The following is a 14,542-nucleotide window of genomic DNA, read 5'->3' as shown; positions in this document are numbered from 1 at the left end:
CCCATAGCTGGGCCCAGTTACGCCCAAAGTCTCCCACCCCAGGCTCAGCACAGCAACACACACAGTAAGAATCACAGCAGCCCCAGCCTGATTTTCTTTCCCATACTCACATCCAACATTCCTCTGAAGGGGTTGTGGAGCCTTTGAGAAAAGCAGAGATAAAATTCTAGAAGCAATGATAATCCAATGACTAAGCAGATGTTACTCCTAAATCAAACCCAGAGCCACTGAAAATTATGGATGGTAGACAAAAATCCCAAATCTCCAGAATATCCATGGACAAAAGACGGTCTGTCCAGATGGATAGTCTTTTCCCTGTGTTTAGAGACAAGCAGCAGCCAAGCACTTGCTCCCTTGACAAGGGGCTCATAGCCTCAGTCACTGATCCTATCCCCTCCCTGCCCCTCCAGAGATTTGGCTCCCTTTGACTTCACTCTGTGCTCTTTTGGGGGATCTCGAACTGTTCTGGGTCCCAAGTGCAAGGGTCCAGCCTCAGCTTAGATCCTGATTCTCTCCTGAGGGGGCAGAAAGTTCACAAGAAACACTGAATAGGGGAAAATTGCACTAGTCAAGGAGCAGAAAGTCTCAAAAAGACACTTTCAAACTTAACTCCCTCAGCTCCTTCCAGCCCCCAGGTCCGACTGTAACCTGAACCCAGCCAGGCTTGGAACAGCAGCCTTTAGATAGAGGAAAAGCACCAATGCTGTCCTATTCCCCCCTCCCACGGCACTTCACAACACTGGAGCCAGCAGTCAGGGAAATGGCTGGCAGTCTCCCAGGGAAAGGGGTCGGGGAGCTCAGCACAGCAAACACAGCACAGCACCAGGAAGAGCAGTGGGAAGGGGATGCCCGGACCTGGGCACATTCGAAGAGAGGCATCAACTCATCCTGTGGCCATGGAGGTGGTCAGGAGCAGGACCACGAGTTTCAGATTCTTTAATTTAACCTTTCTTCTTTTCAAATAGAAATTAGGTCAAAGTTGGAAGCAGAGGCAGATCCGTCAGCTCCCAAGGCTGCAGGAAGCTGTTGGCACTTCCCTGCCTCCCCAGTGCCACCTCTTTCAAGCCTCTAAACCTGCTGCACGAAGCAGGACCATCTACCAAAACCCCTATGTTTTGCTGTCCTTCAAAGTGAAAGAGCCAAAAACCGAGGCCATCCTGGCACTCAGTCCTCTGTCCTAAGGAGAATCCTTCTTAGTGAAGAAGCCACTCAGCAAGTGATTTTGGCTCTGGAGACACAACCCAGCTCTCCACCCCGGTATCCCCCTTGGCAGTGGCACCAAGCACCTCAGAGAGGTGGCATGGACGGCGTAGTGTCGCTGCCGGCGCAGCCCCAGCCCCGCCGAGCTGGGCAGAGGGTGCCCAGCTCATCACTGAGGTCACTTCAGGAGGAGGAGGGGGGGCTGTCAAACCACACACAAACCCGTGAAGCGACACAGAGAACCCCCCGGGGCGGGGGTCGGGGTCAGACGCGGCCGCGGGGGCCACGCTCGGGCAGCAGGGGCCGGGCCGGCGGCTGCTGCAGGAGGGCGGCCAGGATGCGCTGCAGCTGCATGAGGCGGGAGCGCAGGGACGTGCAGGAGAAGAGGTTCAGCTGGTAGGACGGGTCGAGGGGCAGGATGGAGATGAGCCACCAGCACCACGTCGGGCCATCCGCCGAAGCCTGGTGGGGAGAGAGAGAGGGAGAGACCCCCACGTCAGGAGCTGCAATGTAAAGGCATGGATGGGATGCCATCGCTGATGGGAAATGGTTGCTCCTGTCAGGACAACTTTGGCTGAGGTACTCCTCTGAACAGTCCTTTTGTCTGTCCAAGCTCAAGACTGCTGGACAAACTAATTTAATTTCCAAACGAGCATTCCCCAGGGAGTCTCCAGACACAGACGTAACCGCTAAAAAGTCTATATTATAGAGACAATGAAATATCTTGTGCATTTCCTTGTTTAGGGCAATGCTTTTTGTTAACATGGGCCAGATCCTGCATAATCAATGTTTCTGGGGCAATTGGCCTCCCAGAGGTGAGGTGCAGGCCAAACAAGCACAGTCACTGGGCAGTGCTTTTGTAAACTGGCTCTTTCAAAATCCAAGCCAAAGTAAGAGGGAAAAGCTCAATTCAGCTGAAGGGAGGGTGAGTCTTTTGTAATTCCTGAGCTCATCATTAACCTGACTGGTGGCCAGGACAGCCCTAGCCTGGGACAAGCCAGCAAGAGCGTATTTGTAACAATCTACATGGAAACTTTCTTGAAGGACTGAAAATTAAGTTTTCGGATTTTTTTTCCTGCAGAATCTGAATTTGTCAGAGCAATGTAATAAGCAAACAGGATCCTGTCCTCTTAGCTCCTTGCCTCTGGTCAGCTACAGCTGTCTCAAAGGATCACAATGAGAAAGGAGACTGCAGACTCACTGAGCTGAGGGGTTCACTTCTTTGCCCATTTCTATTTTTTCCAAAGTGTTTTCATATCCAGAAAGTTCAGTTTCTTAGTTCTCATTTAGCAAAAGACTCCGGGAAAGATTTTAAAACTCGGTGCTCAGTTTCCATAAAGTAACATTAAACAGTTTTACGAGACAAGCCCTGCCATTCCTCTGAATGAGAGATGCTGCAACTGATAACAGGGCAGAAAAACTGGATTTCTTTTGTCCATCTTGGGGGGAAGCCAAGTAAGGAAGCAGGGTGGTTAGTGCAGGAACAGCACTGCTTCAGAGGCTCTCTTGGGGATTAGAGAATCCCCTCCCTCTGGGCATTACCTGGATGTCCTCTTCCTTCTCCGGCAGTGGCCCATGCTGCATCAAAATGTGCCTGGAGGGAAGGTCTCCGTGCTCACAGAACCGCTGAGCCAGGCGGTAGGTGCTCTCGTGCAGGCACTGCAGCTCCTGCAGCTCCTCCCCGGCCACCTGCATGGAGGGACAGGGGACACAGGCGTCCACAGGGAGGTTCTGTCCCACTGCAGCCCGGGATTTTGCCCAGCCCTGCCCTCACCTTCCTGTCCTCCAGGTACTCAATGTCAGCAGTGTGGTAGCCGTCCCTGTGCCCGCGGCTCAGCACCCGGAACCGCCGCCGGCCGATGGTGTCCACCAGGGACCTGCCGTCCGCCAGCAGCTCGATCTGCCGGATCTCCAGCATGCAGCCATAGTCAGCAAAACTGGGGGGAGACAGGGAGAGAAAAAAGGGCCTGAGCTGGGACACCAGTGAAGGTACCACCTCCAAAGGAGGAAAAGGCCCAAGTCTTGGAGGGGGCAAATTCAGAGATTCACTCAAGTCTGTTCACACAATCACAGAATGGGTAAGGTTGGAAGGGACCACAGTGGGTCATCTGGTCCAACCTCCCTGCTAAAACAGGGTCACCCCAGAGCACATGGCACAGAATTGCATCCAGACAGTTCTGGAATATCTCCAGGGAGGGAGACTCCACACCCTCTCTGAGCACTCTGTGCCAGTGCATGGTCACCTGTACAGCACAGAAATTCTTCCTCTTGTTCAGGCGGAACTTCCTGTGCATCAGTTTCTGCCTGTTGCCTCCTGTCCTACTGCTTGGCACCACTGAACTGTCGAGTTACCACTTGCTGCTATGAGGGCAGGGAACAGTGAACACACTGCCTGTACTCCCTTGGATTTGCCATATACCAAAATTACGCAGCTCCTCACATCGCCCCGATGTCCAGTGGTTCTGACGACACAACCCCTTTCAGTGACATCTTCCCAAAGCCCAGAAAATGTTATCTCATTTCACTTGAACAGGAGTGGAGCACAGGGAGGATGTGCCGTGTAAATACAGGTATTTTACAGAATACTTGGGTTAGATGCCTGGAGACCGAGCCCATCTGAGCTTTGGAGATGCCACTAGGAACATAGGGATGGTAAGGCGGCACCAAACAAAGGCCCATTTAATCCAATGCCCTCTCAGAGGCTTGTTAAGGGCAAAGTATGAGAAACATGGCAATTTTCAAGTGCTCACTAAGAGGATCTGGAGGTCGCAGCCAGCAAACAGCTCAGAGATGTCCTGAGCCAGAAGCTGTTCCAGGAATGTTGTATTTAATGGCCATCACTGGCTCTGCACAGCTCCAGTGCTGGCCTCATTCCTTGCCTGGCAGGTGGTGATGCTGGGAGGCAGCGAGACGCCATTTCACTCTGCTGTGTGGGGAACACAGCACCTTCCTGCTGATTTTATCCGCAAGGTGCTACGGGATAGGAAATATCTCCGAACTACTCGGAATTTTAGATATTTGGGGCTGGGGCAGAGAGGGGCAAGTCAGCTGGAGCAGAGGGAAGCTGCCTTGCCCAGGAGCTCACCTTTTCCCATTCTCATATATGCACATGCCAAACCTCCTTGTGCCGGTCTCCTGGCACCGCCGGATCATGAGGCGGTAGCGAGGCTCGAAGACGTGCAGAGGGCAGGCGATGCCTGGGAAGGACATGGTGCATACGAAGATGGGGATGTTCTTGGTCAGGCTGAGGGACAGGAGGAGAAACCACTGTGACACCTCCCCGAGCAATTCCCATCCCAGTGCATCACCTGCTTTCCCGAACTAGATGTGTCCTTTACCCCAAGAAGTGATGGTCTGGCACAGAGCAACACTAAAGCTTTCACTTGGTTCCCCAAGAGCCCAAAGACAGATTCTGGCCACAAAACAGCTCTTTGCAAAGATGGTCCTCACCCCTAGGTGCCCCACGGGGCACGTCCACACTCAAGCAGCACTGCTGTAGTGTGGTCCTGGATGTGAGACAGACATTGCCTGAGCAGAACCAAGCCAGAGCAATGGTATGGGGTGTGGACAGCCCCTTCAGAGCCCCTCCCAGCCTCCACACACACACACATTGGAGCAGGTCCCTGCTTACTTGGAGAGCTCTGCCATCTCAGCCTGGTGCAGCTCCTGGCGCTCGGCCAGCTGTGCAGGGAAGGTGGCCAGCATGATGTCCTGCAGCAGCACAGTGGGGCTATACCTTCCAGCCTTCAGGTACTAAAAGAAATTAGATCCAGAAACAGGTTGGAGAAGAGCAGGGAGGAAGCCCTGAGGCCCTGCTGGGCTCTGAAACACACTCACTTTTATTGTAGCTGAGCGTAATTTTAGACCAGAGAAAGTCAGGGATAAAAACCTATCAGGGGATGTTGAGCCATCTAACAGGATGGGATGTCAGCTCCACCGAGACCTCTGGACACAGCACAGAGCCAGGGCCCGTCCCACACAGCGTCCTGTCTCTGACAGTGATGCAGTCCTTGTATGACAACCTAATTTCCCTGATGGTCTCATCCGAATCCCTTTTCATTAAAGATTAAATCAAATCTCCAGGCTAGAAGGTTTTCCATCCATTTCCATTTTTTAAAAGTAATTAGCATTTGCCTCTCTCTCTTTCTCTCTCTCTCTCTCTCTCTCTCTCTCTCTCTCCCCCCCTCTCTCTCCCTCAGCCCTGTTTACAATCTCACTAAATCACTGTGGCATCTTGTGGAAATGAATCTCTTGGTCTTAATTATCAACTGTCTGGTCATTCCCCTGTGAGTGGAGCTGACACTGCTGTGCCAGGGAGCTGCTAATGTAGGAGCATTGCACCTTCCCACCCCAGCCCTGGGCACGCTGCCAGCAGCCAGAGCTGGTTCCCTGCTCTCCTGTGGGCTCCATCCCGTGGGACACATTCTCTCACCTCTCTCAGGCTCTGTTTGCAGAGGGGGCAGCTGGGCCGGTGATCCAGGCACCGTTCGAGGCACTCCTTGCAGAAGGTGTGACCACATGGTGTTGTCACTGGCTCGAAGAACATCCTGCAAAGGATGATCAAAGTCAAAGGATTGCAGAGAGCAACAAAGGGAAAGGAGTACAGGTAAATCCAGCTGGGTGCACTCAAAGCCATCGTTACCCAGGCCTGGCTCAGCACCCTGCTTTGGACACATTGGCCCAGCTCAGCCCCAAAGTGAAGGGGTCCCACAAAGCACTCAGCGATTGCAGAGGCCCATGTAGAGCAGATCAGGGTGGGCAGACCTGTAGGCACAGCTTTTGGCTATCCCCAGCCTTGTATCTGCTTCTTCCTTGAATCATCTTGCTGAGAGCAAGAGATTTTGCTTCCAGTAGGAATAACACATTTCCCATGCCTCCTCCTACCATTTCAAGGTAGATTTGCTCCCTGCACCAGACTTTTGCACTGAAGACAGTGATGCTGTGGGGATGCAACACCATGGAAAGTGATCTCACACTGTGCCTTCCAACCCCATGGCTCTGCAACTCACTTTCAGTAAAGCTGCACTGGCTGAGCTTTGCTCATAACTTCTCTTAATTAAATGTAAAGGTTTCTTACTGGCTTAGTCCTTTAATTAGAAGACTAGGCTCAGACTGTTGGACTTGCACAATGATGTAAGATGAGAACTGTCCCAGCCCTGAGCACTGTTCCTCATCTCTCCATGGAGTCCCAGCAGACCCCATCAGTACACACATGGCACCCCTTGGTTCTGGCAGGGCTACAGCTCCCCAGACACCCACAGTGGTCTGTAGTCCAAACAAGAGTGACAGGAAAGTGCCTCCTTCTCCCCTGCTCCAGGAGCAGAGCCAGCAACAAGCACTTGGGTTGCTCACAGGCAGCTCCACAATCAGAAATGAAACGAAGGTGTCAGGAAAGCCCTGTTCGGCACAGAGCCCTGACTCCTCCTGCACAGTGTTTCCTGCTCTCAGAAGAGACCTAAATTCACCTAATTCAGATCAGATCTCTCACCCCCTCCCATGTCATTCCCTCATGCCATGCCCAGACCTGGAAAAAGGTGTCATGCAGAAGACCTTGACCTACTTGCATGTCTGGCAGCGCAACACCAAGCCCTCTGCCAGTAGCCTCTTGCACAACTGCTCCTGGGACACACCAGGAATAACAGCCTGGTTTCAGCATGCCCTGTGGCAGTGCAACACCCAGCCCTTCCCCAGCCCTAGCCAGCAGACAGACACAGGCTCTACCCTGTCCCCTTTTCCACCTCCAGCAGGCACAGAGCTTGGACATGCTTCCCCTCTGGGTTTGCAATATCCCCACCATGGATAATATTTCCCTGGGAAAACACCTTCCTGTCCCAGCCTGCAGGTACAAAGGGCCACCACTGCTTTTGGTCTTTGACCCTGCTGAACATCCCCACCTCCACACCTGCCTCCCAAGGGATACAAACCTAATGATGCTGCACCCTGAGACAGGGTAATCTGAGCTCCTCCAGCCTGGCAGAGCATGGCATGCCCTGCCTTCCCCTCTTATCTTTTATCTCCACTGAAACCTATGTCTCAGCAGTACTTGGGACTGAGTTTCCTATTAAGATGTGAAGAAAGATGCACACCAGCATAGAAAACCCGGCAGGTGCTAATTCTTCATCCTAAAAGCTCTCCTGACAGAGAACTCACCGTATGCAGAGGGAGCACTCCAAGTCAGATATGCTCAGCAGCTCCCCAAGGCACAGCTGGGGACACTTTGCTGCTGCTGTTTCCTCTCCATTATCTAGTGGCAAAAGAGAAGGAAAGAGAAGACAACCCCCATTTCAATATAGAAAAGCAATCTTTGTTTTCTAACCTTGTTCTGAGGCATAACTGCCACACAGAGTGCTCTGAAAGCGTCAAAGAAAACAAAACCATTAGGAAATGCAACATAAACCCCTCTGTTAACCCACCCATGTTCACCCATAGCTGGTACATCAGTGGGTCTCATGGTACTTGTTAGAGGAAGGTGTTATCTCCTCCTTTTGCAGGCAGGGAAACTGAGGCACTGGGAGGTGAAGTCGCCTAAGAAGCTCCAGGATGGAAGCCTCTGGAGACCTGCCACAAGTCACCATCACTACTTTATGCAAACCCAGGTACATGGCAGCCACCTGGCTGGGTGCTGATGGCAAGTTAATGCCAATGGAGGTGCTGCTTCCCCAACTCATGACATGCCATGTCCCTCACATGGAATTTAATCTAAATTTCCACCAAAACCCACCTAAACCCATGGGAACCAAAGAAAGCCTCTCCCTGACAGGGAACAAAGGATGTCTGGCTTTAGCCACCATCTAGAGCCAACCTTGAGCCAAAAGTTTGGTATAAATTCACCAGCTCAACACAAGAAGATTGGATGGATCCTCCTCACAGGCATGAGAAGCAGTGAAAGTGCTGGCCAGAGCTGCCCCTGGGACGTCTGCTCACTGAGCTGGAGCGCAGTGAAAACACCAAGTTTTCGGTGCCAAAATGGATTTTAAACAAGCATTTTGCATGTGACAACATTCTGGTACCTTTGATAACACTCACCTACCAACTCTTGGCTCTGACTCTCTGTCGAAATCTCCAGCTCTTGCCGTTGTCCCAGCTGGGAAAGGCTGTCTGTCCCCTGGCCGTGCTCAGACACAGCGTCCCCTCTGCCATCTGCCAGCTCTCCTTCCTGATCCTAGGCACAGCAAAGATGAAATGCAGCCCAAACCCTCTTGTACCTTTGAATGCACAGCCCCATCTGTCCCGCCAAGCCCAATGGCACTGGGAAGCTTTTCAGTGTGTTGCTGTACATTAATATCTTGCATCTGCACAACAGCAGGAGAGTGTGGCCTTCACACATTCCTGCTCATCACATGGTTAAAACCTGGGTTCACTATGTCCAGACCTATCACCTGCTGTTTGGTGTGCCTGAGCCCAGTTTCTTTGATTTTCCTCCTCTCTCCAAACCTGCTAAATTTGTCTATAAAAGACAAAGAGCAAAATATGAGATTTCCTTAACAGCTGCTAATGACCTGAACTATTCTCAGATGTGGTCTTTAGATGAAAAAAAATTAAAACTCATTTTTTTCCTTTTTATTTTTTTCTCAATGTAGTGTGACTTGGGTGTTTTAAATACAAGGAGAGTCTAAAATATTTGTAGAATAAAACTGGGAGAGGAATTGAGACAGAGCTTGCTCTGTTTCCTCAGTCCCCACAGCATCAGCTCTGGTGGTATCTGCTCTCCCACTCTCCTCTACCTGCAGATTCTCTCCCCAGCACACAACCACATGCACAGCCTTCCCTTATCATACTTCCTTTCCCATCACTGGAAAACCAAAAATTGGGATGTCCCAGAAGGACATTAAGTTTCATCACAGACTCAGATCACTGCAGACTCTTACCTGAGCTTGTGTGAAAGATGATGGGCGCACAGGGCTCCCTCCATTGACCTGGGAACCAGCTGAGCTCAGGTGAGCATCACCCTGGTGTGCAGCAGCTGTGAGGGGCTGAGGAGCATTGTCTTGCATGAGGATCTGCAAGGAGAAAGCAGGGGTCAGGGGATGCTAGGAGAAGGAGGCAGGGAGGTAGGAGGACTGCCAGGCTCCTGCTTTCCCCAAAGCAGCTTCCTGCTCGCCACAGGGTATGTTTGGGTTACTTGTTTCAGTGCTGGCCAAGCACTCAGCTGAGCCCTTCAGAGCACAAGGACATCTCCCTGTGTGATGTGAGGGCACTGGAACCCACCACGGTACTTCCCACACACCTTCTCCATCTCTCTCCGAGCAGGCTGGAAATGGGGACTGAGTGTCAGGCAATGTTCCCACACCAGCAGGGCTTCCGCTCTCTGTCCCATCTCCAGAAGCACCTTCCCTTTCCTGAAGAAGGCCTGCAGAGCAGAAAAACCTGCAGTGACTATGAGACAGTGACAAGCTGAGTATGTGCCCCTTCAGTTCCCATGGGAGCCCCAAGGGAATCTCCCTCCAGCCTCCTGCCTGCTACCATCCCAAGCCAAAGCATCTGGACATGTCCCTGCTCCCACGCTCAGACTTGTCTAAAAAAACGCAAGACTCCCCAAAAAGCAGCAGTTGCAAAAGCCAGGCTGACAGAGAGCTGGAATCAAGGACAGACATGGTGACAGACCTCTCCCATGAGAGCAACTCAGCACTTGCTGCCTGGATTGGCAACCTAATGGGTCTGTCAAGTATATTTCTGAGCAGAATGAATCCAGTGGCTAGGAGAATTCAAGAAAGACAGAAATTGCTCACATACAGTAAGATTTGGCTCCAAGTTTAGTCAGCTGATGGGTCTCTCCTCCACTCACCTCATGCTCTCCAGGCTCTGCCCTGCACACAGTGTCCAGGTCCTCCAGCGCCTGTGGATACTGCCCCAGTGCCACACATGCCTCTGCCCGGCACAGCCGCAGGGAGCTGGAGTCTGGGGCTGGAAAGAGAAATGTTGTCACTTGTGATGAGTCTGTGGTGAGGCAGCAGGGCTGGATAAGGCTGGAGAGATGCCCCTACAGTGCGACAGTCCCTGCGCCGCTGGGCACAGCCAGGTCCTGCAATGCTCTTCATCAGGAGTCACTGGCCTCAAAAGTCTCTGCAAGGAAGTTATTTCCCCTAAATATCTAGTTTTAAACTGTTTGAGGCTCTTCCCTTTGTTTTTTCCCCCACCTTCCCCAAACAGCCTCAGCGAAGAGGTCCCATCCCCACCACGCTGGGATCTGGGCTTTTATCCATCTTTTTGGGGTGCAGCAAAAAGGTTCTACCATACACGCCTTCCCTATGGGGCTGCGGCCACGGGAGGCTCTGCAATGTGATTCACCCAGCAGAGTCACAATAACATGTTACCAAACAAGACTGCAGCTATGGATACCTGAATTCCCAAACCACCAGGGAGCCTCCTGGGCCTACCTGGCTGCCACTGCTCTCCCTGGGCAGAGGAGAAGCTGGAGGGGTGCAAGAATCTGCCTCCACTACATGACCTGGGGTTTCCAAGCATCACAGTGCTGGGTGCCTCACGTGCTCCAACCTGCTCCTAAGTAACTGGCAGTGAGATCCTCTTCTTTCCTGCCTTGGAAAACCCCTTAAAGACCTTCCTTCCTATCAGCAGTGCCAGCAGGAGAAATGGGTTGGTGGATGTCAGGGAGAACGAGCAAGCAGCACCCCAAAAGCCCACAGTCATGGAGTATGGAGTAACCAGGTGTGGTAATGTTTGTGGGTTTAAACTCCAGAGATTTCCAGACCCACCCCATTATATCCCAGCTCATGGAGGTGACCTACATCCACTGCTGTGCTGGCTTTCCAGCTCAGGGAATGGGTCTGTGCATCCAGCCCTGCATCCCCCCAGCTCTGAGCATCAGGCTACAGCTGCTGAGGGTCGGGGCTGGGGACCTGCTGGGAGCAGCCCTTCTGGGGAGGCCGCAGGTCCCCTCACTGGCTCCCAGTTCCCCATGGGATGATGGTAGGTCCAGCACAGGTAGCATTTGTGGTGGCCCTGCAGGATGCTGGCACTGAAGACAACCCTGTATCACAAATTAGGCACCATTTGCAGGCACTGCTGCTGACTTTACTGTGGCAAAGTGGTGTGGGCAACTCTGCCTTGCATCTCTCAGGTGCGAGCTGGGTCCATGAGCCTGGCTGGCAGCCGATCAGCGATCATCAGGAGACATCGTTTACGATGCTGCCTCCTGCGCTTCCAAACCTGGCAGCATTTCCTCCTGGCCCGGTTCAAACACAGTGCTGACACAGCTCTGCCAGCAAACTGCAGGTCAGGACTAGCAGCTCTGTGGCAGCCAGGCACAGAGGAAATATTTGCCCACTTCCCTGTTCACCTCTGCTGTCCTGTGCCCAGGCACCCACTGACCCGCCCAGGCACCCACCACTTCTTATCACGGAGCAGAGGAAGCTCTGCCATGGCTATTTCCTCCTTGTCCCCCGTGCCCAGCACGGAGCACAGCCAGACTTTGCTCCTGGTTCCACCCTAACCCAGAGAGCAGCAGAGAGCCCAGGCACAGCCACTCCTGCACCAAGGCTGCCCTGGCCACACTGAGCTGTGCAGCAGAACAAAACCTGATCCCTCAGAGCTTGTTTTCATTTAAGATATTAGCTGAGACCTTGGGGCTCAAGTCAGTGGGAACTTTCCGCTCGGTAGCCCGTCCCACAAGCACGCATCCAGAGACGAAATATCCCAGCCACTAACAACAGACAGGGATGAAGAAATGGGTACAAAGTCTAGAGGCTTATTTTCCATGTGGGCAAACCCATTCGAACACTTGCACAGCAATAAAGTAACCGATTTGGAAAAAAATCCCCAGATGTGTAAAATGGGGCAAGGAACTCTGCATTTCTCTTCTGCTGCAGCTATTTTTGATCTATGATATCATTAGACACCAGGGCCACGAGCCAGCTGGCAGCTGGACAGACTCACCAGCCTCCACGCTCCAGGCATGTCAGAGGGCCTCCTGTGTTACGTGTTACAGTGCACTTTTCTGTTGTTCACTTAGAAAGAATGAAGATTAAAAGTTGACAGCTTATTTTCACCCAAGCAAAGAAAGCTGATCTGCAGGCTGGGCTGAGCAGGGCACTGCAAACTGGTCCACCACGCAACACTGAACCACAAAAAAACCATTCCCATGGGTCAAACATTTATCAGGGGTTCTGTTTGAAAGGGAAAGGGAGCCCATAAGAAGTTGTGCAGCTGAACGCTGTCTGCAGGAGTTGGAAAACACATCCCGAAAGCACCACCCACGTGGCTGAGCCTGGCAGCACCAGCAAGCACAGGTTCACTGGAGCTGAGGCTGTGACTGCAATTTCCTTATTGCCCTAAGCCAGACTTTCCTGTCCTTCGGGGAACAGAACGTGCGGGGGAAAGCGAGGACAGAGTTTGCAATGTTTCCTCTTTATACCCACAAAGGCTTTTCAAAAAGAGATTGGTACACCCCGGCCAGGAAAAGCCTGGCAATAAGGCAAGCAGTACCAGAGAGCTGTGCACGTGCCTTTGCGCCGAAGGACGGGTGTGCAGGGAGAGACGGATGCCTCTGGAGGTTGCATAAAAGGACCTGCTTTCTGCTGCCAACACCAGGATCGACCGGTCGGCTCAGCCCTTCGCCTCCAACCCTGAACCTCTGGCACTTGTCTCGCAGCAGGCGATGAATAAGAGCCTGCGCTGCGGGAGGAGAGCTGACTGCTGTCATAGAAACGCCGGGGAGAAAGGAAGTTCTGCCTCCGTTGCTCCAACCCCCCTGCTCCAGAAGCATTGTATAACCCCTTTTATTTAAGTATTACTTTCCAAGAAATCCACTTACAGCCACAGATCACCCTCCCACCCCGGGCCCGATCCTGGCCCTGCAGGCAAATGTGTCGCCAGAGCCGGTTGCCAAAGGGGGCCAGGATGGGGGGCTGACCTGCACCATGGGGCTGGCACAGGACCTCGGCCAAGGCTGTGTCCTCGCCAGGCTCTGGGGCAAGGACGTGTCCATCCCGGACTGGAAAAGTCCCAACCACTTTACATAATGCCCTCCACTCCCAGGCAGAGCTCTTCCTCTGACCCTGAAATATTGCCGGGAGGCAAGATGTGAGTATCTGCTGCTCTTTTCCCTCCAGAAGCACGTGGCCGATGGGACACAGGCAGTGAGCCCCGACCACGGCCCCGGCAGCGGGATGAGCAGCGGGGCTTGCCTGGCAGCCCACCGCTCCCATCACCTCGGGACATGCACGGAAAAGGAAGAAATGCCCAGCAGCTGCACTCCCCTCGCATCCCCATCCCCACCAGCCCTGCCTTACAACACTTCCACCTTCCCAGGTCTTCCAGCTCTGGACTGTGCAGGCTCGGAGTGCCATGTGATGCTGGGACACACTGGCCTACATTGGTATCCACCTGCTCGAACAGCCCAGCCCGTGCATCCCCGTCTCTGCTGCTGGGCTGGCCCCTCGCACCCCACACCCGCACCCCACCATCCGCGCTCCCAGCCCCTGAGCCCGGGTGGTCCTTACCCAGCTCGACCCCTCTCTGCGCCATCCTCAGCGCCTCCCGCGCGTCCCCACGGGCCAGGCGGTCCCGGGCGCGCTCCGCCAGCCCGGCCAGGAGCCGCTCCCGCTCCACGCACCGCTCCAGGAGCCCGCACAGCACCACGCTGCTCCTCGCCGCCCCGACGCCCCGCAGCTCCAGCCGCTCCTGGCACAGCGGGCAGTGGGACAGCCCGGCCCCGCCGAGGCACGGCTTGCAGAAGGAGTGACCGCAGGACACGGTCACCGGCTCCCAGAGGAGCAGGAGGCAGGAGGGGCAGCGCAGCAGGTCCAGCCCCGCGCCCCCGGCGCCGAGGGGCTGCGGGCTGGGGGGGCCGCTCATGGCAGCGGTCGCAGCCGAGCCGGGCGAGCTGCCCTCAGGGCCGGCGGTGCCCGCACGCCCCGGCCGCCGCCGGGGCCCCGCGCATGGCCCCGCTCCGCCCCGCCCCGCCCCGCTCAGCCCATCCTCCGCTGGGCTCCCCGAGCGGACCGGAGCGGACCGTGCGGCCGGAGGGACCCCCGGGCGGCCCGGCGGGGGAGCTGCCCGGGCGCCATTGGCCGCCGCCGCCCCGCCCCGGCCGCGTTTCGTAACGGAGCCCGCGGTACCGGGGGCGAGGGGCGGCCGCGGGCGGGGCCATGTGCTCGTGTGCCCGTGCCCACCCCCCGGGCCGGGTCACGGCGGTGCTGGGGGGCTCCGGAGCAGCCGGGGTGCGGGGAACAAGCCGGGCGCTGGAGCTGCATGAAGCCTTGCGGGGGGCGGTGGAGAGCTCTGCACCAGCTGGGTATGGGGTCCCGGGGAGTCTGGGGCAATCTGGAGCAGGACCAAGGTGCAGAGTGCTGCGGGGTGTTTTAGGGCGCCCCAGAGTGTGGCC

At 54.5% G+C, this 14,542-nt stretch overlaps 1 protein-coding gene across 1 annotated transcript; it reads right to left on the bottom strand.

The window, feature by feature from the left end:
* Window positions 1-1,378: 1,378 nt before the first annotated feature.
* LOC113967272 (LON peptidase N-terminal domain and RING finger protein 1-like) lies at window positions 1,379-14,064 on the bottom strand. The gene is made up of 12 exons (XM_027682754.1): window positions 13,659-14,064; window positions 9,986-10,104; window positions 9,428-9,550; window positions 9,069-9,200; window positions 8,227-8,362; window positions 7,351-7,444; window positions 5,633-5,747; window positions 4,832-4,953; window positions 4,286-4,444; window positions 2,975-3,137; window positions 2,743-2,889; window positions 1,379-1,662 (listed from the first exon to the last, which is right to left on the bottom strand). Exons 1-12 carry the CDS (start codon window positions 14,011-14,013, stop codon window positions 1,465-1,467), a joined length of 1,863 nt encoding a protein of 620 aa, XP_027538555.1. The 5' UTR covers window positions 14,014-14,064; the 3' UTR covers window positions 1,379-1,464.
* Between the last annotated feature and the right edge of the window lie 478 nt (window positions 14,065-14,542).

The sequence above is a fragment of the Neopelma chrysocephalum genome, unplaced genomic scaffold, assembly GCF_003984885.1.
Source record: "Neopelma chrysocephalum unplaced genomic scaffold, ASM398488v2 Primary Assembly neopelma1_63, whole genome shotgun sequence".
Classification (NCBI taxonomy): Eukaryota; Metazoa; Chordata; class Aves; order Passeriformes; family Pipridae; genus Neopelma; species Neopelma chrysocephalum.
Note: the sequence above shows the minus strand (reverse complement) of the source record. Positions and strands in the feature narration are given on the sequence as shown.